Source organism: Emys orbicularis, chromosome 2 (assembly GCF_028017835.1).
Source record: "Emys orbicularis isolate rEmyOrb1 chromosome 2, rEmyOrb1.hap1, whole genome shotgun sequence".
NCBI classification, from domain to species: Eukaryota; Metazoa; Chordata; order Testudines; family Emydidae; genus Emys; species Emys orbicularis.
Window position 1 is genome coordinate 41,965,730 of NC_088684.1, and position 25,561 is coordinate 41,991,290.

At 43.4% G+C, this 25,561-nt stretch overlaps 1 protein-coding gene across 1 annotated transcript in view; it reads right to left on the reverse strand.

The window, feature by feature from the left end:
- The window catches only part of CPQ (carboxypeptidase Q), a 273,989-nt gene that overhangs the window by 225,835 nt on the left and 22,593 nt on the right, over positions 1–25,561 (reverse strand). The window contains exon 2 of the mRNA XM_065399948.1: positions 8,870–9,334. Within this exon, the coding sequence (XP_065256020.1) occupies positions 8,870–9,334 (465 nt within the window). The remainder of the gene's footprint in view (positions 1–8,869; positions 9,335–25,561) is intronic.

Sequence of the window (25,561 nt, forward strand, 5' to 3'; positions counted from 1 at the left end):
AAGGAGACCTGCAAACATTATATTTAGAAAAAAATAGAAAAAATAGAATTACAATTTTTGATAATTGTAGGAGAAATGTGACTTTTTATTGTTAAACCACTGCATAACATGGTGCATGAAATACCAGTATTACAAGATCATCATGAGTTTATTGATACCACTCCAGGTTTTTCTTTACAGTTCAGTGTCCACTTGGTCAGACAAAATAAATGTGACATCTGGATATTTGATTTTAAAGATTTAAAGACAACACTTTGTGTGCTGTGCTCTATTCAATATTTAATTCACTGTTAATCACTCTTTCATTTGAGTTCTAAACCTCCAGATGGTTTTGAATAGATTACATTTTAACAACATTTTGGAAGCTATATGGAAAAATTCAGTAGAAAACCAGCACAATATTTGACTTTCCCTTGAAGCTTGACCAAAAAACTCCCAAACATTTACATCTTTAAATAACACAAATATGCTAATTTAATACCCTTGTGTGAACCTACTTGGGTCAAATTAGGACTGTCCCAGTGAGGTGCACTAAGGTGTATGAAGGGTCCTTGCTAGTATATTCTCTCTTCAAAATTTTACATGTTGTTCACCCATTTGGTCCTTTTGTTTGGAAAAACCAATAATTTTGTTGATTTGCTTATGAAGCTTAATGTTAAACAGCCAATTTGGTTTTGATGTACTCACTCTTAATAGCATCACTACAGATGTCAACACAATTTTAGGAATAATAGGGCTATTCCCACTAAAGTTGGTAGCAAAACTGCCACTGACTTCAATAGGATCAGGATCAGAGCCAATAATTGTTTGTTAACAGTGTTTGTTTTTAAACAGCCACAATTGGTTTCTGTTAGGGCTGTCAAACAATTAAAAAGATTAATCACAATTAATCTCACTGTTAAACAATAATAGAATATCATTTCATTTATTTAAATATTTTGGATGTTTTCTACGTTTTCAAATATATTGATTTCAATTACAACACAGAATACAAAGTGTGCAGTGCTCACTTTATATTTATTTTTATTACAAATATTTGCACTGTAAAAACCTAAAGAAATAGTATATTTCAATTCACCTAATACAAGCACTGTAGTGAAATCTCTTTATAATGAAAGTTACAAATGAAGGATTATGTACAAAAAATAACTGCATTCAAAAATAAAACAATGTAAAGCTTTAGAACCTACATGTCCACTCAGTCCTACTTCAGCCAGTTGCTCAGACAAACAAGTTTGGTTACAATTTGCAGGAGATAATGCTGCTCTACATCTTGTTTACAATGTAACCTGAAAGTGAGAATAGGCATTCGCATGGCACTGTTGTAGCCGGCATTGCAAGATATTTACGTGCCAGATGCACTAAAGATTCATATATCCCTTCATGCTTCAACCACCATTCCAGAATACATGCTTCCATGCTGATGACAGGTTCTGCTCGATAACGATCCAAAACAGAGTGGACCGACACATGTTCATTTTTATCATCATCGGAGTCAGATGCCACCAGCAGAAGGTTGATTTCTGGTCGTTTGAGTTCTGTAGTTTCCACATTGAGTGTTGCTCTTTTAAGACATCTGAAAGCATTCTCCATACCTTGTCACTCTCAGATTTTGGAAGGCACTTTAGATTCTTAAACCTTGCTCTATCTATCCTTAGAAATCTCACATTGGTACCTTTTGCATTTTGCAAATCTGCTGTGAAAGTGTTCTTAAAATGAACATGTGCTGGGTCATCATCCGAGACTGCTATAACATGAAATATACAGCAGAATGCGGGTAAAACAAAACAGGAGACATACAATTCTCCCCCAAGGAGTTCAGTCACAAATTTAATTAACGCATTGTTTTTTTAACGAGCATCATCAGCATGGAAGCATGTCCTCTGGAATGGTGGCCGAAGCATGAAGGGGCACATGAATGTTTAGCATATCTGGCATATAAATACCTTGCAACACCGGCTACAAAAGTGCCATGCGAACACCTGTTCTCACTTTCAGGTGACATTGTAAATAAGAAGCAGTCAGCAGTATCTCCTGTAAATGTAAATAAACTTGTTTGTCTTAGCAATTGGCTGAACAAGAAGTAGACTTGTAGGCTCTAAAGTTTTACATTGTTACATAACTGCACTGAAAAACAAAACAAACAAACAAATCTACATTTGTAAGTTACACTTTCATGATAAAGAGATTGCACTGCAGTACTTGTATGAGGTGAATTGAAAAATACTATTTATTTTGTTAATCATTTTTACAGTGCAAATATTTGTAATCAAAAATAATAATATAAAGTGAGCACTGTACACTTTGTATTCTGTGTTGTAATAGAAATCAATATATTTGAAAATGTAGAAAAATATCCAAAAATATTTAATAAATTTCAATTGGTATTTTATTGTTTAACAGTGCGATTAATCACAATTAATTTTTTTAATCGCAGTTAATTTTTTTGAGTTAATCGTGTGAGTTAACTGCGATTAATCAACAGCCCTAGTTTCTGCTAAAATATTATACCTTCCTCTCTTTAGATTTCAGTTTCTTTGAAACAAAAAATAAATAGAAATCAGAAAATATTCCTCGCTATAGGAAATGTTTAAGTTAGGTTATATGTGTTATCTCTAAAATGAGATAACAGAGTAAGATATCTATCAGGAAATATAAAATTCATTTTAACATACACAAATACGAGTTCTTTGATAGCTTTATGGTAGAACATCTGCTAAACTACTATTTTTACTCAATTATGGGATCCCCAAAGCAGCAATTATATCTATTTTCCTTCAAAGTTTTTGGGGTATAATCAGTACTACTGGAAATCAACACAGTCTCTATATAGAATCTGTATGTTTTGCCAATATTGAAGCACTGGAAATAAGATCGGGACAATGCCTAAATATGGTAAACCTCTAGCTTGTTAGCTCTTGGTAACATTCAATTTAAGATGCTAGCTCTGAACCCAGCCCTATGAGGTGCTGAGTATTTTCAACTCCTGCTGACCTCTTTGGGAGACTCATAGGGATATTTATTGGCCTCACTAATGCAGACATGAGAGTCTCGGCATTATGGCTAGATCAAAGGAAAAGTGAAAACTAGGTCTCTGATGAACCTCCATTATTGAGCCAGCCTTTCCTTGAAACCGAGCCCCGCAGACAAATGTCACAGATTTCTCAAAGGAATTAAAGCACCTGCGATACTTAAAAGGAACTGTGTCAACTTGAGGGGGGGAAAACTACATTTTTCTCTGAAAGTTGGGACCTACTATTGTTACAAGTATACCACTATTACTGAAATTGAAGAAGCTTACAAAATACATATTTCTGTATTTTTTCCAGGCTGCTTATTTTCTACTATGTGTCTAGTCAATTTCACTGTTCCCTATCTACTCTGACAAGGAAGAAACTAACTGAAAAGTCCCTTAGAAAAATCAGCTCTGGAGCAGAAAACCCTTTATAAAAGTAACAACAATAAAAAAAATTAAAAATGAAAGAACAATTTAAGACTGTAAAACAATTTCCATTTTAATCTCCTAATAATTGTCTAAACCTTTACCTTTGGGGCTGAAATTTTCCCATCTTTACTTTTTGCTCAAAGGGAAATTCTTTCATTTGAGCAAAACACCTTAAAATCTTGGAGTACACAAAGTGAAAATACATTTGTTCTTTACTAAAGCATTCTAGCCTTCCCTCCCTACCTCATTTTATTTATGTATTTATTTATTTATTTAAAAGACTGAATTTGGAAACATGGCATCTTGACATAATACTTAGCCCAGGTAGTACTACCCTGAAGCAGGTTAGCAGTAACTGTAGCTATATTTATTATATTACTCATACAGAAAGAGTGTAAAAAAGTATGGAGATTGGAGTTCAAAAATGGTCTGATCCTTGCATCATCTTCCTTGGACAAAAAGGCTCTGCCTTTTGCTTCCTTGACAAAGTGCATCAGACCCTAAGTGAAAGTTATCATTCCCCAGCAGAGCAAAACGTTGGGAATGCTCCAACATCAAATGAATTGTTCTATGCATTTCCAAAAAAATGAGTCTTCAGACAAGCTATTCTGTAAAAGTTTGGAGAAAATCAACATTACATTGATTGGGAAGTTCTAATAGCTGAATCTGCAGGTTTTCAGCGATGTCTCTTTCAAAGAGAAACTAAGCATGACATTTGTGGATCTTTAAAATGCTCATTCCCATGAGCCAATAGCAATTCAGTGCTAGAAGACTCAGATGTTGCTTCATGGACTTTTAGTTACAGTATTTCAAGCAAAGGATGAAACACTCCCACAACTTCTTGGATAAAATGAAAAATCAATAATGCTGATGAATCTCGGAGGGGACTAATTAGAATATTTCACAAGTGATTTACTGTAGCTCCTTCCTTCCTTCTTTTCTGGGAATTAGGACACAGGAAACAGCACTATCTGGGAGAGAGGGAGTAGGTCTGGGAAATGAATTGCCCAGGAGTCAGAAATGACAAACACCATCTTAGAAAACAGTCTGAAACCATTTCTATACTACAAAATTAAGTCGACCTAACTTACGTTGGCATACAGCCGCCACAGTCATTACATCGCTTGTGCATGTTTACACTTTGCTCCTTGTGTCGGTGGTGCACGTCCTCACCAGGAGCGCGTGTATCGATTATAGTAGCTCAGTGGTAGAGTGCATGCTTTGCATGTATGAGGCACTGGGTTCAATCCCCAGCATTTTCAGCATGGGGCATTGTGGGATGGCTCCTGAAAGCCAATTACAGTTGACCTAACTACATCTACACCGCTCGTGGAGGTGGAGTTATTAAGTCAGCATAGCGGGGCAGTTACTTCGGCGTGAGTGAAATTTAAGTGCAGACACTTGCATAGTTAGGTCGACGTAAGCTGCCTTATGTGTAGACCAGACCTGACAATATATTTTCAGTCTCAAGTTTGAAACTAAGGTGCTTGTTAGGGTGGGCACCTCTCTAAGCAGCACAGTTTCTAACCCCCCTTGTTGGATTGTCTTAGGAGTCCTGTGCAGTGGGGATTTCCCTTCCAGGCACCTCCTAAATTGAGCAGTTACTTCAACTATCAGAGAGAGTGCAAGAGCTCACTAATACTTAGCAATTCTGCATATCTTCCCCAGTGTCAGAGCCCGAACAGACAGACTGATCTTGGGGTGACATAACATTAGTTAAAGTTGGCTGGGTTCTCCCTTCCAGCCACCCCCTGGACTGCTCTGAGAGGAATCCACACCTCTGAGTCCCTGGGTGTTTTCAGCTTACAAAGCCTGAACAGAGCCCAGCCACTGCCCCAATCCCAGGGTCCCTAGGCACATGCCCATAATGCATAAATCACTCCCCCTTAACTCCCTCCTGAGAGTTGCAACCTGCAGTCCAGCCACCTAGACCCTCTGGGCAAAATCCGGACTCCTCAAACTCCCCTGTACTTAAACACTCCCGTTCCCAGAACTCCACCCCAAAGGTATGAAGCTTCTGGTTCATAGTTTACTTTCCTTTGGAGGCATGCAGTGGTTATGAAACACATGACTCACACTCAGACACTTTGCTCAAGTCTAAACACATTTGCTCCTTTACTTAATCACATAATGCACAAGAGAATATAGATCATACTGAAAACTAAACCCTATACATTTCTCTGCTCATTTTCTTCCCCACGCCATTCTTTGGGGGTGGAGGAGGGAGTCAGTCAGTGTCCGTTGGGCTGTCCAGAGTACTTCTGCTTCACCGCATGGATTGAGGGCTACAATATGGAATCTTTTTCTCCGTAGGTCAGCCTGCTTCCTTTGCCCCTGACTACTCTGACCGCTTCTCTTGGGAGTCCTGGGGCCAACTGAGCACAGGAAAGCAGACAGCCTCTTCATGCCCACATCTAATGCAGGCCCTACATGCAGGGTTGCTCCTCTCTACTTTTCAGCTAGAGAGAAAATGGCCAATAACCCCAGAATGACCACGTCCTCCCTCTTTATCAGGTGATACCCTTGCCAGCTTCCCCATATATGCACAAATCAATGCCAAGCCAACCTCTCCTGACAAAACAGTTCTCCTGGCTGGGAGCCAGACTATTGTCTGCAGCAATTACATTTCAACAGTCAGCGCATTTGAAGTCAAATGAAGGAGAAGAACCTGATTAGAGGTAGAGCCCATTTAAGAAGGTGCAAACTTAGTGTCTCCCTGAAAAAACTAGAGGAGTAAGACAAGGCAAGTGTAAATAACTGAGGAAGGCAAATTGTGCATAGACTAGTTTTCTTACTGAGGTGCTCATCAATGACTCTTGATTGAGAGTGGGAACAAGGTTTTCGTTTTCTTTGTAAGTAGCTTGGATAGGAAGTGGAATGGATGAAAAAAAACTAAACACCTAATGAATGGGTTTAACCTACACTATAAATATGTTTTACAAACACTAAGGCCAGGTCTACACCCAGCCGCTAGTTCGGCGGCTGGGAATCGAAGTTCTGGGTTCGATTTATCGCGTCTGGTCTGGACGCGATAAATCGATCCCGGAAGCGCTCGCCGTCGACTGCGGTACTCCAGCTCGGCGAGAGGAGTACCGCGGAGTCGACGGGGAGCCTGCCTGCCGCGTGTGGACCGCGTCTGAACCGCGGTAAGTTCGAACTAAGGTATGTCGACTTCAGCTACGTTATTCACGTAGCTGAAGTTGCGTACCTTAGTTCGAATTTGGGGGGTAGTGTAGACCAGGCCTAAGCCTTATAAATATTATGGGCTAGTAGGCTGATTTTACTAATGTTTCTTAATTGTTTCTCATTTTAGGCACTAGTTTACCCCCCATCGTAGGTTGCCAACTTTCTAATTTCTGAAAACCAGACCCTCACCCTGCTCCACCTCTTCCCCCAGGCCCTGCCCCAAGCTTGCTCCTCTACCTCCTCCCACCATCGCTCACTGCTCTCTCCCCACCCCCACTCACAGCTGGGCTCCCTCTGCTCAGGGGGCTGGGACGGGAGCTGCAGCCTGATGTGGAGCCTGCTGACTGACTGCTCATGAACATAAGAACGGCCATACTGGGTCAGACCAAAGGGTCCATCAAGCCCAGTATCCTGTCTACCGACAGTGGCCAATGGCAGGTGCCCCAAAGGGAATGAACAGACAGGTTATCATCAAGTGATCCATGCCCTGTCACCCAATCCCAACTTCTGGCAAACAGAGGCTAGGGACACCAATCCTGCCCATCCTGGCTAATAGCCATTGATGGACCTACCTTCCATGAATCTATCTAGCTCCTTTTTGAACCCATTTATAGTATTGGCCTTCACAACACCCTCTGGCAAGGAGTTCCAGAGGTTGACAGTGCGTTGCATGAAAAAATAGTTTCTTGTGTTTGTTTTAAACCTGCTACCTATTAATTTCATTTGGTGGCCCCTTGTTCTTGTATTATGAGAAGGAGAAAATAACACTTCCTTATTTACTTTCTCCACACCAGTCATCCCCCCTTAGTCGCCTCTTTTCCAAGCTGAAAAGTCCCAGTCTTATTAATCTCTCCTCATACAGAAGCCGTTCTATACACCTAATAATTTTTGTTGCCCTTTTCTGAACCTTTTCCAATTCCAATATATCTTTTTTGAGATGGGGCGACCACATCTGCATGCAGTATTCAAGGTGTGGGTGTACCATGGATTTCTATAGAGGCAATATGATATTTTCTGTCTTATCTATCCCTTTCTTGATGATTCCCAACATTCTGTTCGCTTTTTTTGACTGCCGCTGCACATTGAGTGGATGAGATGCAGGTAGGAGGTGGCCCCAGCTGAGCAGGGACTGGCGCAGGTTGATGACTCAGCATCTCCCTCCCCCATCGGTAACCAGACTTTTGATGTCTGATCAGTACATCTGACCGGACACTGTACAAGTCCCCTTTCAACCAGACTTTCTGGTCAAAAACTGGGCACCTGGCAACACTACCATCATCTCCCCTTCCACTCCAAAATTGACAAATGTATAACAACAAGTTGTCCTGACACCAAATCATGACACTGATTTTCGATTTACATTTTAAATTTCCAATTTGTCCTGGGTCCCTTACTTGCATGCTGTAATATAAAATTTCCCAAGCAAAAATGAAATTCCTTTTACAATGTGTATTTCAGTAGTGCTCATCATATGCTAGGCGCTCCGTGTGCATACACACACCTCTCTCCTGCCAAGATGAGTTTACAGTTTAAGAAATAAAATTAGCCTTTATTAAAACTTACTGATCAGCTTTCATAACCAAGATTATTTTCACAGAGGATAATTCTAAATAGCATAAAGTATTATGGAAATAAGACTATATGAGGAACACACAATAGTTGTATCTGGTACGACTCCCTGGACAATGCTGCCCCATCCTTTTTGTCTAGATTAGAAAGCTGAGTTCACAAGTCATTAGCATTTGAGGCACCACAGTTCAGTAAACTGATTTGAGGAAGTCCAAATTTCTCTAAATTACCAGAAGCAGAATAGTCACTGAGGCAGACTACCATTTTGCCTTTAATTGGCAATCATGACAAAACCTCAAGCAGACAGGTATAGAAAGAGATGACTTCTTTTGAGAACAGGCTACAGTTTTAGTGTTCAAAGAACAATAATAAATAATAATAATAATAATAATAATAATAATAATAATAATAATAATAATAAAAAAAAAAAAATCAGGCCAAACTTAAGGAGCTTTGCCAACTCCAGTTAAATACAGTGCAAGTTCCTATTGTAACACCTCACACAGAAAGTTCCAGAAAGATAGTTCTCTCTGGCTCGCAGCATTTTTATGGCAGAGGGAGAGGACTAGCTTGTCTACTGACATGATTTGGAAGATTCTTTTAGTACCATTATACATTTTGATTTTTAAAAGTAACATATAATAAAGTCAAAAGGTAGTAAAGTATTACCTTCTGGAGGAGTTGCAATACTGCTTCCAAGTCCTAATATAACAATGCTGTGGTTCCTTGGTGCCAACATCATAGCAGACTCTTCTCCCCTCTCCCAGTGAGGCACTTTTACAGGCTCCAGGTGGACATTTTCCAGCCTATCCTCCTGCAGGACACTGAACATGTATTTGATGGCCATCTCTAGATTTTTGGAGCCGCTGAGTCTAGGTCCAATGGTGTCAACGAAACGTGCCAGTCTTTCATATGATCTGTTCTGGGCATTGCCATAAACAGCAAGGTTGATAATAGCCTTGGCAATATCGGAATACCCAGCTATTTCTCTTTTAATTTCTTTGAATGTGTGTTGGTGGCAATGTTGGTGTTCATCCCAGCTTAAAGGTTTCCCGGTGCATTGTGGTAAGAGATGGATGAAAGCTATTAAGAATAGGAATTTCATTTTCCTTCCTTTTCTTTTACTCAGATGCCCTGTTGGAGGGGGGGAAAACACAATTTTAAATCATTCAGCTATCAGCGATACTCTTGTTATTTATCAAGCAGGCTAAGATAAAAACAAATCTGATAAAAGCAAACTCAAGTGGCAGAGAAGTAAACTCAACTTAGAGACAGAATTATTGAAGACAAACACAAAAAGATACTTAAACAACTGGACACAAACTTTATTACTGTTTAAAAAGACATTTCACCCACTGGAATGCAACATCTCTTTAAATAATAGTATTCTGCACTAAATAAAAACTCAATGCTGCTTCCATTTAAGTATATGGGATGTTTGCCACTGACTCCACTGGAAGCAGAATTGGCCCCTACTGCTAACCCAACACTGGACAAAGCGCATTACTACTGTCAGCACACAATACATCTGGACAAAAAGTCTTCCGAATCTCTTGTGAATAAAATTGTTTCATACTGACCAGCTCTATAAATCAATAATATTCATTTTATATAGTACTTTTAATACCAAGATCTCAAAGCAATTTACAAATGTTAAATAAATCCCAATGCCACCATGAGATAAGAATTCATTTCCCCATCGCAGAGATGTGAGGTTAAACTGAGAAGTAGGTTTCCTAGCCAGTCACTTGGGGCCGGAATTTCTGATGTCAATGGGAGCTGGGGGTGCTTAACACCTCTGAAAATCAGGCCCTAAGTGACTGGTTCAAGACTTTTCAGCCCACAAAACCCATAACTTCTACCCTTGAATAATATTTAACAATTCAATAATCTGGAATGCATACCTGCCAGGTATCTGGTATGCACTATACAGTAGCCACATTCCTGTAATCTCTTATTGTACTCTGAAGAATGATTATACATTACCAACATGTTACTTCTCTTCTGATTAACATGTTGAATATTGGCATTCTCTAGCCTGCCAGTCAAACAACACTTAGGACATGGCTTCAGTTACCAGAGGGTGACCAAATATTTCACAATATAGCATCTCTAGGTCTGAGTCCAGATATTTGCACAAGTGTGACATTTGTTTTAGGTACCTATATTTATCTTTGTTAAAGCCATATGCTTTAAAAGACAGCAACTATCTTCATTATCCCTACTTTAGATGTTCTCAACTGGTTTTATCTCCATCAAGTTGTCAACCTCTTTAAAAAAGATTGTTTGTCTAAAATACAAGTAAACTGACCCAGGAACTTCTGGAAGCATTTGAAAGCTTGTAAGTTTCTTAGTTGTGTTTTTTGTTATAAAATAATTGGAAGGTAGAATATGTAAAACTATTCATTCTTATACACAAGAGGACAGAATTGTTACACTTCCTTTGAATTTAAATTGAGCTGCTATCTGAATGTTAAATATTATGCTCTTAGATGTTAAACACTTTTTAAAAGTTTAATAATGAAAACTAAAACCCTTTAGATGGCCCTAAATCTACAGATGTTAAGAGACCTTTTTAAAAATAAGAATACTATGCCAACTAGTCCCTGAAAGGTTTGATATACTCCTTTCACACATTCATGAACTCTTTATAACCAATAGTAAGAAATTATATTTTTCACAGAGATCAAAACATGTTTTTTTTTTAAGCAAAACCTTAATTCTAAATGCAAAATGTACAGCAGGAGTTGGCAACGTTCAGCACCCTGGCTGGCCGGGCCAGTTTTATTTACCTGCCGACGCGGCAGGTTCGGCCGATCGCGGCCCCCACTGGCCACGGTTCGCCGTCCCGGGCCAATGGGGGCGGCGAGAAGCCGCGGCCAGCACATCGCTCGCCCACGCCGCTTCTCGCCGCCCCCATTGGCCTGGGACGGCGAACCGCGGCCAGTGGGGGCCGCGATCGGCCGAACCTGCCGCGTCGGCAGGTAAATAAAACTGGCCCGGCCCGCCAGGGTGCTTACCCTGGCGAGCCACGTGCCGAACGTTGCCGACCCCTGATGTACAGTTTACTCTACAAAGGATATTATTCTTGGTAATAATTGTTCTGTGCAGGGGCAAGGGACTAATTGAGTGAATGCTTGTAAAGTGCTTTGAAAATGAAAAAAGTGCTCTACTGCCAAAGTATTATTTTAAGCTGTTCACATTATATTTTCATGTATTCTTTTTCACCTCTATTCATTTAACAAATATTTCTGGATACATGTACTATTCATTTTATCATCACTGACTTGAGAAATTGTTATGGACACATATGTACATACATGGAGGTTACCAGTAAAAACAGTAAAATACTCAAATATACTGCTGTAGAGGTTTTCAAAGCACTGTACAAACATTACTTTATTAATTCTCAATAGCCCTGTGCGGTAGGTAAATTTTCAGCAAGCCTTTATGACTTCATAGATTATAAATCCAGAAGGGATTGCTGTGATCATATAGTCTGACCTCCAACACAGGCCATAGGACAACCCTGAATATATTCCTGTTGCTCAATGTCATACAGCAATTCAGTGGTAGAACTAATGGCTGTCAGACCTACACCAAGCTAACACTCAGTTTTTAAAATCCTTAAGAGCAAATGCCCAAACTATATTTAAGAACTCCTCAACCCTTTTTCTGAACACACATTTCTTACAGTGGACCCTATGTTGATGTACTCACTTCTCCTTGACATCCATTTCGGTCCATTTCTCAGCACTTTTTTTTTAAATCCATCTTAGAACTTCATTATTCCAAAGGTGCTTTTTAATCTGACTACTGCTGACCCCATATCTATTCTTTTTTCTACTCCTCATGCCCTGAACCCTTTCTTCTCCTTCATTAGTTTCACCATCTTTAAATGTATACAGTAACTCCTCACTTAACGCTGTAGTTATGTTCCTGAAAAATGCGACTTTAAGCAAAACGATGTTAAGCGAATCCAATTTCCCCATAAGAATTAATATAAATGGGGGGCTTAGGTTCCAGGGGGAAAAAATGTTGCCAGACAAAAGGCATTATATACATTTTAAACAATTTTAAAGAAACAATTTAATACTACAATCATCATTGCTGAGTATGCAGCTTGGTTGTGGTGGTGGAATCAGAGAGTGGAAGAGGGTGAATTGTCCCGCTGCTCCTCTTGCACAGGCACCGACTTTGCCGGGGGCGGGGACTCAACCCTCGGCCCACCCGCTCCACCCCTTCCCCCAAGTCCCCACCTTTAACCCGCCTCTTCTCCCCTCCCACCTCCTCCTCCTTTAATCCGCACGCCGCGTCCTCGCTCCTCCCCCTTCCCTCCCCTGCCTCCTGCCCGTGGCAATCAGCTGGTTTGCAGCGTTCAGGAGGCAGAGGGAGGGGGGAGGAATGAGGACACAACGCGCAGGCTCCTCCTCCCTCCTGAACGCCGCAAACCAGCTGATTGCCACAGGCAAGAGGCAGGGGGGAGGCTGCGCGCCGCATCCTCGCTCCTCTCCCCTCCCTCCTGAACGCTGCAAAGCCTCCCCCCTCCCTCCCCTGCCTCCTGCCCATGGCAATCAGCTGGTTTGCAGCATTCAGGAGGCAGGGGAGGGAGGGGGAGCCTGCGCTGCATCCTCGCTCCTCCCCCCTCCCTCGTGCATGCTGCAAATCAGCTGATTGCTGCGGGCAGGAGGCGGGGGAGCAGAGGGAAGGCGCTGAGTCGTGGGGTCCGCCAGCGGGCGGGAGGCGCTGGGGGGGGGGGCGTAGGGGAGCTGATAGGGGGCCGCCAGCTGTGGACAAAGCTGGTGGCCAAACGACATTATAGCGGAGCATTGCACAACTTTAAACGAGCATGTTCTGTAATGGAGCAGGGACGTAAGATTGAAACAATGTTAAGTGAGAGGACGTTAAGTGGGGAGTTACTGTATTTATATTTCCACACAAAAATCTTTGTTTAGGTAAAGGTTGCAGGCACACACTGGTTTGACTGCATATTACCTTTCAAGAGTTAAGAACAACAGCAACCCCTCTAAATATTAGATACCCAATACATTCAGGTGTTAAACTTACAAGAAACCTAGACCCCTTTAAAATTTGGAAATGCACAGTAGCCAAGGTATCCAAATTGTAAAGATACTTTGATGTTTCTCAGGATCTTACTGCAGAATCTTATCCATCCAGAGCGGTCTCAGTGACCATAAAAACTATAATACCTTCCTCTTGATCATATAGCAGCTGCGAGGGGATATTCTCCTTCCCCATTTAGACTCTCTCTTTTCCACTCCCTCAAGGAAAACCACATTGGTGTTCATATATCCACCACAGAGACAAAGGAAAGGCTTCAGGGCTTAAGGGGTCTTCTTTCTCCCAAATCGGGTCCTCTGTGGTAAGGAGACCACTAGATTGGGAAGGTCTGGCTTGGTAGCATGTTGGAAGGAGCTGGAGCAATGATTTCAGTAGTAAGCACTTAGGACACGTCTATCCTGCCTATGTGCTACTTAAAGAAAGCCTGTGTATACCCAAACATATGGAAAAGTAGCATAGCCTGTGGACCTTGGAGTCAAAGGGAACAAAAGAGGCAAGCCCACATCATTTTTGGGAGACCCAATTGCTAGACTTTTACATTGAGATCCAGAAGAGGATCCATAATCTCTTCTGGGATGCTGACAGTGAAAAGGCCTTAGAGGCACAGAATGAAAGAGTAGACGAGTTTGAGGATTACCTCAGGGCATTCAGAGAGGGAACTATAAAGGCAGAGGTATAGATTTAGTTATTGTTTATTATATGGTTACACTACAGCCAGAATACTGGTGTGTTTTTATTGCTAAGCAGTATGTTTTTCCCATGTTCCTTCTCCTTGGACTGGTTAATTACATGCTCCTAGCCACCCCCTGGTAGAGACATTAGTAATTTTCTCAGGACTACTCTGTTCACTTTCCTCTGATTTTGCCAAGTTTGTGGGGATGATAAGCAAATAAATGAGCTAATCTGATTTTTGCCATAAACTGAACTTCTGCAATGTGGAATAAGACAAGGATTTAGTAGATTTAGCATCAAGATTTGAGAGGTTTGGGGCGGCGGGGGGTTAGTGTTTGCAATCCCCTGAACAAAGCTGATGCAGTTAGGAGTTTTTATATGGGAAACACAAGTTTAAAAAAATAATGTTTGCAAATGCATCTAGACACAAATTTTCAACTTACTGTATTTTTTTTTAGTTGGAAAACTGAACCCCTTAACTCAGAAATGCATTCTTCACTAGGAGATTGCTGCTACGGTAACTCCTCACTTAACGTTGTAGTTATGTGCCTGAAAAATGCTACTTCAAGCGAAATGATGTTAAGTGAATCCAATTTCCCCATAAGAATTAATGTAAATGGGGGGGATTAGGTTCCAGGGAAATTTTTTTCACCAGACAAAATATATATGTGTGTGTGTGTGTGTTTGTTTAAGTTTTAAACAAACAATTTAATACTGTACACAGCAATGATGATTGTGAAGCTTGGTTGAGGTCAGGGCCGGCTCCAGCATTTCTGCCGCCCCAAGCAAAAAAAAAAAAAAAAAAGCCGCGATCGGCGGCGGCAATTGGAAAAAAAAAAAAAAAGCCACGAGCGGCAGCGGCAGTTCAGCGGCAGGTCCTTCGCTCCTAGAGGGAGTGAGGGACCTGCCGCCCCCGAATTGCCGCAGGTGCTGCCCCTCTCCCTTGGCTGCCCCAAGCACCTGCTTGTTAAGCTGGTGCCTGGAGCCGGCCCTGGTTGAGGTGGTGAAGTTAGAGGGTGGAAGAGGGAGGGATATTTCCCAGGGAATGCCTTACTGCTAAATGATGAACTAGCACTTGGCTGAGCTCTCAAGGGCTAACACATTGTTGTTAATGTAGCCTCACACTCTACAAGGCAGCACGAATGGAGGGACGGGAGACAGCATGGCAGAGAGAGACAGAGACACACATGGTATGTGAGAGAGAGAGAGAGAGAGACAGACAGACAGACAGACGCATTGCCCCTTTAAGTACGCTGACCGCACTCTAAGTACATTGCCTTTTTAAGTAGATCAGCAAGTTGAGACAGCAGCTGCTGCCAGCAAGTTCCCTCCCATCCTGAGCCCTGTCGTGTGTCCCCCTGCTCTGTGGCGATGGGGGCAGGAGCAGGGGGGAGGGGGACACCCTGATATTAGCACCCTTTCCCCCCCCCCAACCCCTTGCACAGCAAGCAGGAGGCTCCTGGGAGCAGCTCCAAGGCAGAGGGCAGGAGCAGCACACGGCAGTGGGGGGAGGGACAGCTGAATTGCCCGGCAATTGATAGCCTGCTGGGTGGCTGCCACACAGGGAACTTAGGGGAGCGGGGAGCTGATAGGGGGGCTGCCGGTCCACCTTGGTGCCAAGCCCCCACCAGCTAGCTCCAACGGGCTGCTCTTTCTGCAAGCAGTGGACAAACCAGGCGGCTGCCAAACGACGTTATAAGGGAGCATTGCACTACTTTAAACGAGCACGTTCTCTAATTGATCAGCAACATAACAACGAAACTACATTAACCGGGATGACTTTAAGTGATGAGTTACTGTACAGGGCTCACCCACACTCTGAGTACTGGTCCCACCCCAAGGGGAGCTCCATGCGGAATTGTATCTAGGTCCCAGAATTCCTCTTGGAGCTTCCCAATGCACAAGGGGAGCACATGTGCGGCTAAAGGCTTTTGCAGATGCAGCATACTCCCCATCATATGCCCCAGCAATTCCACTCACCATGTGTGGCAGAGGTCTAGCTCACGGCCCTGCTTCCTCCCTTTGGGAGGAGGGTAAGAATTGTGATTGAAACTTGTTCAAGGGTGCAAGGATGGCAGTGAGGCTTATAATGCTCTCCTGGAGCAGCCTAGCAGGATGTGGTCAGTCGTTAGTACATTGTAGGAATCACTCACTACTTGACAAAGTAACATCATACTCTGTTATACTACAATACAGCAAGCACTCTGCTCCTTATGCAGAAGGAGAACAGAGCATCTGTTGTCTCAGTCCACGGAAAATGAAATTCAGCATTTCAATGAATCGGCTGGGAAAATAACATGCTGATCCTTACATATTCCAATAGTCAGATATTAATCAGATTTAGCAAACGAAAACAACTGTACCAGAGAGATTAACAGTAATAGAACTTAATGATTACTCAGCATATTTAATCAATCATGTGAAAACAAAAATCAGCACTTTGTTAGAACGTAGGCTGCAAAATGAGACACTAAAAAGCAAAGCAAGTGTTCAGCAAGTACATACTTTCAACAGGGTGTTTGAATAGGGTGTTAGAACTAACTTGCAGACTCTTCACTACAGAAAAACAAAGGTAAGGTTAGAAACTAGGGCGATATAAAAAAATAGAAATCTGAGAGCTTGTCCATATGGTGCATTGATGTGCACCAGTTGGGGTGTAAATTCTAGTGTGCACCAGCATGTTGTGCACCAACTGTCCCCGTGGATCCTGCTGGTGTGTATTAAAAGTTCCCTAGTGCAAAGCCATTTCTTTGCCAATTACAAATTACGCTTTTATCCAGACTTCCCTGTGGACTCTCCAACTCCTGCAGCATACAGTTGGGTTAAACACCTACTGCAGGACACACCTGGCTTTGCGGTGGGGGACAAGGTCTGGGTGTCTACCCAAAATTAAAATCCAAGCGCCCATCAGCAAAATTGGATCACTAGTATAATGGTCCCTTCCCAATCATTAAATAAATCAACCCACTACCTTTACGTTATAGCTTCCAGAATCTGAAAATCCACCCCACCTTCCATGGCCCTCTCCTGACACCACACACAGAAAACCCATTTCTGGACTGCTTCAACCCGCTGCCCCCACTGGTAACTGTCCAGGCCAGGAAAAATATATAGTCAGGCAGATTCTATACTCCAATGGGTGCAGGGCAAGCTATTCTACCTGACAGACTGGGAACGGTAGAGTCCAGATGAACAATCTTGGGAACTTGAGGAGAACATTCATGCCCCAGACCTAAGGTTGCCAGGTGTTCGGTTTTTGACTGGAACTCCCGGTCGAAAAGGGACCCTGGCGGCTCCAGTCAGCACTGCTGACTGGGCCCTTAAAAGTGTAGTTGGCAGCGCAGCGGGGCTAAGGCACGTGCAGTGGGGCTACGCATAGGGGCGTAGGAGCCGGAGGGGGGACATTCCGCTGTTTCTGGGAGCCACGGCGAGCAGGGAGCCTGCCTTAGTCCCAAGTGCCGGCTCCACAGCTCCCATTGGCCAGGAACTGTGCCCAATGGGAGCTGCAGGGGCAGCGCCTGCGGATGGGACAGCACACAGAGCCGCCTGGCTATGCCTCCACATTGAAGCCGGAGGGGGGACATGCCACTACTTATGGGAGCTGCTTGAGGTAAGTGCCATCCGGAGCCTGCACCCCTGACCCCCTCCCTTGCCCCAACCCCCTGCCCCAACCCTGATCCTCCTCCTGCCCTCCAAACTCCTCGATCCCAGCCCAGAGCACCCTCCTGCACCCAAAACCCTCATCCCCAGCCCCACCCCTGAGCCCGCACCCCCAGCCGGGGCCCTCACCCCCCCTACGCCCCAACCCCCTGCCCCAGCCTGGAACCCCCTTCCCCCTCTCCGAACCCCCAGCCCAAAGCCCTCTCCTGAACCCAGATCCCTCATCCCCGGCCCCACACCAGAGCCCACACACCCCCTGCACCCAATCCCCTGCCCAGCACGGAGCCCCCTCCCACACCCTGAACCCCTTATTTCTGGCCCCACCCCAGAGCCTGCATCCCATTTTGCACCCCAACCCCTGAGCTAGCACGGTGAAAATGAGCAAGTGAGTGAGGGTGAGGAGAGTGAGCGACAGAGGGAGGGGGGGATGGAGTGAGCGGGTGAACAGGGCCTCAGAGAAGGGCTGGGGCAGGGGCGGGGCCAGGGTGTTCGGTTTTGTGCGAGTAGAAAGTTGGCAACCCTACCCAGACCTACGATGGGTTTTCCACCAGGCCCATCCTGATAGTCCAGATCCAAGGGCTCCTGGAAGGCACCCCGTAAGGAGTGGGGTACTGTCACCCAGATGCAGCTCATTGCCCTCAGCTAATTAACCTGGCCCCTGATTGGCCGAAGACTCCAGCAGGCACCTTCTTAAACTCTGCAGCAGCCCTGTGTCCCTGGCTGCTTAATAGCATTCCATGTCTGCAGCTGTCTCTCTGGTCCTGCTTCTTGCTCCTGGCCCTCGCTCCAGACCTCTGCTCCAGCAGATACTCTGGCTCTGACCCTCTGATCCTGATTCCTGGCTCTCAGCTCCAGCTAACCCCCTGTGCATGGTAACTCAGCTCCTGATTTGGGCTCTGGTCACCTCTGCTCCAACCACGAGGCCAGCCTCCTGCTATGACCATTAGGCAAGACCACCCACGGCCCGGTGCATAACAGAGAGAAACTTGAATGACTAAGTGTCTGAGAAACTCATCTATTCTACTGTGGCAAGGTTTCCCAAAATCCCAGTTAAAAAAAAAAATACAGACAGAAAGAACACAGTTCACAAGGGTCATGGTTATGGGAAATGCGGAAAGGAAACAATAGGTTTAGGATAATAACCACTTAATTGCTAAAGGTCTAAATCTGTGAAGTATCATTTCCCCAACTATGTACAGTGTGATTGTCCTCCAAGGAATACATGAAATACATGCAGTGGTTAGGATAACATCAGATTACACTAAAAAGCCCCAGGCTAAGGAGAAAGAACTTGCATGCTGAACAGAGATGTCTGATACATTTAGTGACACCTAAGAGAAAGTTTGTTGTGACAGCTGTGGAGTAAGATGGCTTGAAGGTTAGGTGGATTTGCAATATTAGAAGGAGATTTCCCTTTGAAAAAGTCACCGGGTTCTAACATCACATGGAAAGAGAAAGCAGCAAAAAAAACCTGAAATGTGAGTAGTAAAACAGATATTTCTCCAGGATTGCTCTCCAGTGTTGCCAAGATTTGCGAATGAAACATCATCCTAGATAATAATCAGTTAAGGCTCTTGGCTCTGGGAACCCACCCAGTCAAAGTTAAAATTATGACTTGCACTGTAGAGTCCTTCTCATTAGCTTTTTTGCATCTAGAACTTGGGGAGGGAAGGAAATTGGATACAACATGGAAGTCTTACTATATGTGGACCTTGAAGCCTGACACAGCAGATATAGGGCCAGCTCTTGAGCTGGTGTATACCAGCATAGCTCCATTGACTTCATCAGAATCATGCTGATTTACAACAGCTCAGGATCTGGCCTGTAGGTTGTTGGTTTTTTTAAGTATTCTTTGTAGGCAATGAAAATGACTACTGTAGACATAGTAAGAAATGAAGTGTTTACAGAGGATTTGGGATCTGAGTTTGGAGACCACCTAGCAGAGGTGTTACAGGTACAGCTGCTTGCTACCCAGTTGAAGAATGTAACCTTTTTATACCCATATTTAAAGTACCCTTGTATAATGTATACCGAAGTGGAAAGGCAAAACTGCGCTAAACTTTTCAACTGAAAGCCTCAGTCTCTCAGTATGATACTTTGATGTCATCTCACTCATTAGCTGCTGCTAAAACAATTGACAACAAGCCTGGAAAATCACATCATGAAATACCTGAAGAGTTCCACAACAAAACAGACAGCAATGGTCAGTCTGCAATTTGTCCAGGAAACAGTGAAGGCCAAGACAACAACAACAAAAATTAGAGAAAATGGACAACAGTTAATCATAGAGCAATGCTGAGACCAAACAAAAGCTGAGATAAAATAGCAGAAATAACTATCAGTGAAGTAATCCAAGATTAAAAATCCTTGCCAAGGAAAAATGTCATCCTTTTGGATTAGAGGCACAAAACCAAGATGTGAGTCTAGTGGGAATCTCAAATAAGGAAGTAATTGAGTGAAACACATTCAATGGGAGGAAGATATTTGTAAAGCAATAATCCTAAAAGAGGCACAATGATGTAAATGTTACAATGGATATGACTTATAGTAGATACAAGCTGGTGGTGTGAAAAGGCAACTGTAAAATCCATGGCATTTTGGACAGCATACACAAATACATCACATTACAGAGTAGGGAGGAAACATTTTCTTTCTTTCGTGTGTTCACAGCCACCCCTCAAATACTGAATTCAGCTTTGGGCAAAATCTCTATACTAGCAAAATATTTACAAACTTAAGGGAAGTCACAGAACAGAAATAAAGTTACATTGTGGATTTGAAGGAACTGATTTTTGAGAAAAGACAAAAGGATGCATGCATATTATAGGGTGGGATGACAGAGAGTGACCTCTTATATTTAGGGCATATAACACTTCCCATTATAAAAAATTCTTGCAACTTTTTGTCTGAGAATCTCTAGTACCTTTATTGATTAGAGCAGGCCTGGGAATACATGCATGCCTTTCATTTCTCCATGACATCCAGTTTGGGTTTGGTTGAGCTATAAACTGTTAAGAATTATCATTTTCCTTCTCTTGTTTCAGTTTCTCAGGAAACTTTTGGCAGCAGGAAAAAATAATAAACATTCAAAAGAGCTGAGCCCACCCCAAAACCAGCAGACAATGCACTGGGAACACAAAGCTGGTGGACCAGAGGCAGTGGGTAGGGACCAGATATGTGGGTAGACTTTGCAGATGGAAGACAAAAGCCATCTTTTACAACTGAACAAATAAGAATACCTCACAAATACCTTCTCCCCCATAACTCCCTCCCATGGTTTTTACCTTAGGACCAGGGCCGACTCCAGGCACCAGCCGAGCAAGCTCGTGCTTGGGGCGGCAGATTCTAAGGGGCAGCATTCCCTCCAATCCTTTTTTTTTTGGCTTTGCCGCTCCGGCCGCCCTGTAGGGGGCGGCGGCGCGGAGGAGGGGAGCGCCCTGCTGGGAGCAGGCTGCGCACTCCGTCTGCCCCAGCCGGTGCCAGGTCTGCAGCAAGCCCAGCAGGGCAGCCCACGTCCTTCCCTCCCCGCCGACTGGAGCGGTGCGGAGCCCTCCCAGCAGGCGGCGCAGCGGGCGGGGCCGTGTGGTGAGCGCCCCGCTGAAGGAAGCCCTGGCCGCCCCCCTTCTCTCTCTCTCTCCCCCGCTCCTTCCCCCCGCTAGCCGGGGCATGCACTCCGCTGCCCAGGGCACGTCTGCAGCGCAGGGAGTCCCCCTGCACCCTGGCTCTGCACGTTTTTGTGGGTTTTTTGCTTCGCCGCTCCGGCTGCCCCGCAGGTTTTTTGTTTTGCTTGGGGCGGCAAAAAAGCCAGAGCCAGCCCTGCTTAGGACAGGATGATCTGGACCATGGCAAAGGATGTGATCAAGTAAGAGAAAAGAAGAGGCTAAAGGTTGGAGTTTTGGGGACTCAAAGACGAGGAGAATTTACACTTAAGAGGCAAAGGGACCAATACTAAGAAATCAAATTCTGAGCTAGCTACATTGCTTCATCATCAAAACAAGGTCAAACAAAATGTCTTGTATCCTGGATTTGCTAGTTAAGATGTACTCCTGCAGCTCTAATGCCAAATGTTTTGATTTCAAGGATTCCACTCTAAGACTAGTAGAGCAAATCTAGCTGAATAAAGGGAAACCTACGTGCCAAGATAAAGCTGAAAATAGGAACCGTTATCTATGAAGCAACTGAACAACAAATCTCACCTGGATAATGCAAGTCTCTGAGGTTGGGGGGTGAAAGTTCTATTGGAATTTTAGCAAGTTTCCTCAACAGCAGTCAATATGGGGCTGTGACTTTATCAGTCAGACCCCTGCAAAGGCTGGTCTGCTAACCCTGCGGAATTATGGAAGCTGAATACAATCAGTTTGCCAAATCATGCAGCAGTTACAAAGACATTTCTTGGAGCTCCTCCAAGGAGCATTCCAGCAGAGAGGCTGTTCAGCTTTGCTGAAGACACGTACACTCAACATTGCTGCATACTTTTGACAGAAAATGCCAAGACTCTCCTTAATGCAATTTGCCAATAGTTATATTTCAGTGCTAAGAGTAAGTATTTTCTACTAAAGCTTTTCACCAAAAATAAGAACTGGACAAGTGAAGTACTGCAAAGGGAAAGGGCCTAAATTACTTTCTTTAAAAAAAAAAAAAAAAAAAAAAAAAAAAGGGCTGATACATACTGTTCAGTGGATGAAGTTCTTTCCTGGTGTAACTTCACTGACTTCAATGAAATTACACGGGTGGATAATTTGACTTAATAGTCATAAAGCACTCTTATATTGCACAGTTATTAAAAAATGTACCTTTGAAATGTACTACATCTTTCTAAGGCCACAATCCTACAAAGCATTTCAGCAGCTGCTTAATTTTGCTCACAGGAGTATAAGTCATTGAAGTCAATAGAACAAGAACTAAGTTATTTGTAAATGCTTTGAAAGAACAGGCCCATAAGATTAACACCAAAATTTTCAAAAGCATCCGGTGCTTTTGACTGCCTCAGTTGAGATACAGAGAGACTGACTTTTCAGACTAGTGGAGCGTCCGCAGTTCCAAATGAAGTCAATGGGAGCTGCAGATTATTCAGCATCTCTGAAAAGTATTAGAGATTTCAACACAATGCTACAACAAACTTTACAGATCAAAATATTAGTTTCTTATCTGATCATTTTCATTATTCGACTAAAATTGCTACGTTCTTTTTGGTGTTGAAACTTCAGAAAAAATAGGTTAATCACATTCCTAGGGTGCTTACATGCAACTGACTATGCAAAGTTGAAAAGTTTGCTGATTCCTGGTTGAAAATCTTGCTGGACTTATTGGGGAAATTGGTATCTGGTCTTTTGCTTCTTTGTCATAAGATATGCCTTCAGGGCCTCTCTTTCCACCTCCAACAACAAGTGGTGGATTGACAAGCACCAACTGTACGAAAAGAACATAATTTAAATTATTTCCTATTGTGTTAGAGATCTTCTCTCCAGCAACTATATACAAGCTTGTTAATGAGCATTATGGATAAAAAAGGATATTTATTTCAATTGTGTGAGCTATCAGTTATGAGGTTTATGACAAGGGCAGAATACTGCTATGTAAACAACATATTCTGATATAGTAATACTACTAACGCTAATATCAACTTATGTGTATCATATTAGTTGGGGCAATATTCCCCTTTGTGTTGTACTGAAACATACCAAATTAAAGGCAAGTTTTTAAAAAGCTTGATGGAAGAACTGGAGAGCAGATATTGTATTGACAATAATCACCAACAATAAAGAAATATATTTAAGATGTTTATAAATAGCTTGAAGATAGTTCTTCAGCCCATTTGAAGAAACAAGCTTTTGAAACAAGGTCTCTTTCTTTTTGGTGCTGAATTTAACTCCAACAGCACTTGTTAGCAAACCGTATTCCCAGGGGATAAGTTTTCACCATGTAGTGCACCTTTCACTACTCTGATCAGTGTCTACCAAGAACAGAGAGGGTTTTTTTGTTTTTGCTTTTTAAAGTGGAGGGCTCTTAGATTGTCTATGTATTCAGTCACTGAAGAGAGTTTTAAATTAATTTTCTTCACTACTGCACAGACCAAAAGTTAACCGGACAGAATCATTTGCATTTTTGTAGGAGAAAGGAGTTCAGTTAGTACTCAAGATACCTAATATTATTAATTATTATTTGTATTCTATTAGCATCTAGAGGTCCCAGCTGAGATCAGGGCCCCATTGTGCTAGGCACGTCATAAACGTATAGGCTATGTCTACATTGCAATTAGAGGTGTGACTGCAGTATGTGTAGACATACACAAGCTAGCTGTGATCTAGTTAGCCTGAATAACAATAGCAGTGAAGACTCAGCAGCAGAGCAACAGCACAGGCTAGAATACATACCCAAGTCCCAAGTGGGCTTGTACAGCCTGTGCTACCATGACTGAATTGCGACTGCAGCACAGATCCATACGGAGAAACAGTCCTTGCCACAAAGAGCTGACAATCTCGTGTGTCCATTCAGTCTTTGGCTTGTCTACTGAGATTGCTAGCGTAGTGCCAATTTGTGCCTGTTGTGATGGTGGTTTTTTGTGATAGGGCCACTTACGACTGGAAACTGGAGTCAGAACACCAAGTATCAGAGTAACTGCACTTTTATTCTCCCTTCGTGGTCCACCAAGGGCACCCACTTTAGGCTCCCAGCTCCTAACTGTCACCTCTCTTGGACAGAGACCCACGTCTCATTCATTCCTGACTGGGGTTTTAAGGCTGCACTGCTTCCTAGATTATAATGCAATATCTCCAGCAAGCCACACTTCCTCGACAGACCAGCGTCTACACTTTGCTTACACTCCAAAGGCTATGACCAGTGTGTTGCCCACAGTTATAAGCTACTATCCAGCCTTTTCTGAGCAAGCACATTTATTCTTCAGGTAAAAGCATTACAGAAAAAGCATATAAAAACCTACTTGCTTGCTAAAAAGCTTGCCAGAGGTCACCCATCAATCTCACGGAGCCCTAGTAAGTCAAGTCTTTCCGACCCTTCCACAAGGATTAGGGCCCCTCCTTGGACAGAAGGTACATTTCCTGGATCAGAAAGAAGGCCCTGAGTCAGTTAAACTCAGGTTCTTGATCCAAAAGCCCTTTCTTTTTCTATTGGTCTCTGAGAATCCAGTCTGAACCAGTATATGTAAGCCTCTCCAGGGGATGGTGTCAGGAACCAGGGCCTACAGCAGAGCCAGCTCTGGCCAACCTAACAAGCACAACTGGCTTGAAGTAGGCTGCCTGAGTGGCTATGCTGCCTGATTGATTGGAATAGCCCTCATTAGCACACCAGCTCTTACGTCCAGTAACAGTTCAGCAGCAACAGCACTCACCTATGGCTGCGACAGTTCCTGTGCCTTATCGTCCGCAGCCCGGCTCCTGTCTTGGACACAGTCCTGCTCTTGCCTTGCCTCGCCTTGCTCCATGTAATCTGGTTCTGACCCTCAGCTCTGATTCCTAACCTCTGACTTCAGCTCTGGCATCTGGCCTCGGACTCCAGTTCTGACTCTAGGCTCTGACTCCTGTCTCCCAACTCTCACTGTGACCCTTGGCTTGGGCACCCAGCCTCTGATTCAGGCTCTGACCCTAGGCCCCGATTCCTGTTGTAACCACTAGGCCTGACTCCCACTCTGACCATTAGGTAGGACTCCTCCAACCACTAGACATGACTGCCCATGTCCCAGTCATGTGACAGGGCAGGCAGTACTTCTCTGAAGGTGTTAGAACCTGAATGAATTTGCCTAATCACCTCCCACTGTTGTTAGTTGTAGAACACAAACCATTCATTTAAATCAATGGACCCCAAACATAGATATTGTAACCTCATGCAGTGTCGCATTTCCCCCCTACAGAGGTTACACACAATCCCTGCCCACAGTAATACATAAACTAAATACAATAAGGTATTTCAAAGACATTGCAGGAAATTGCC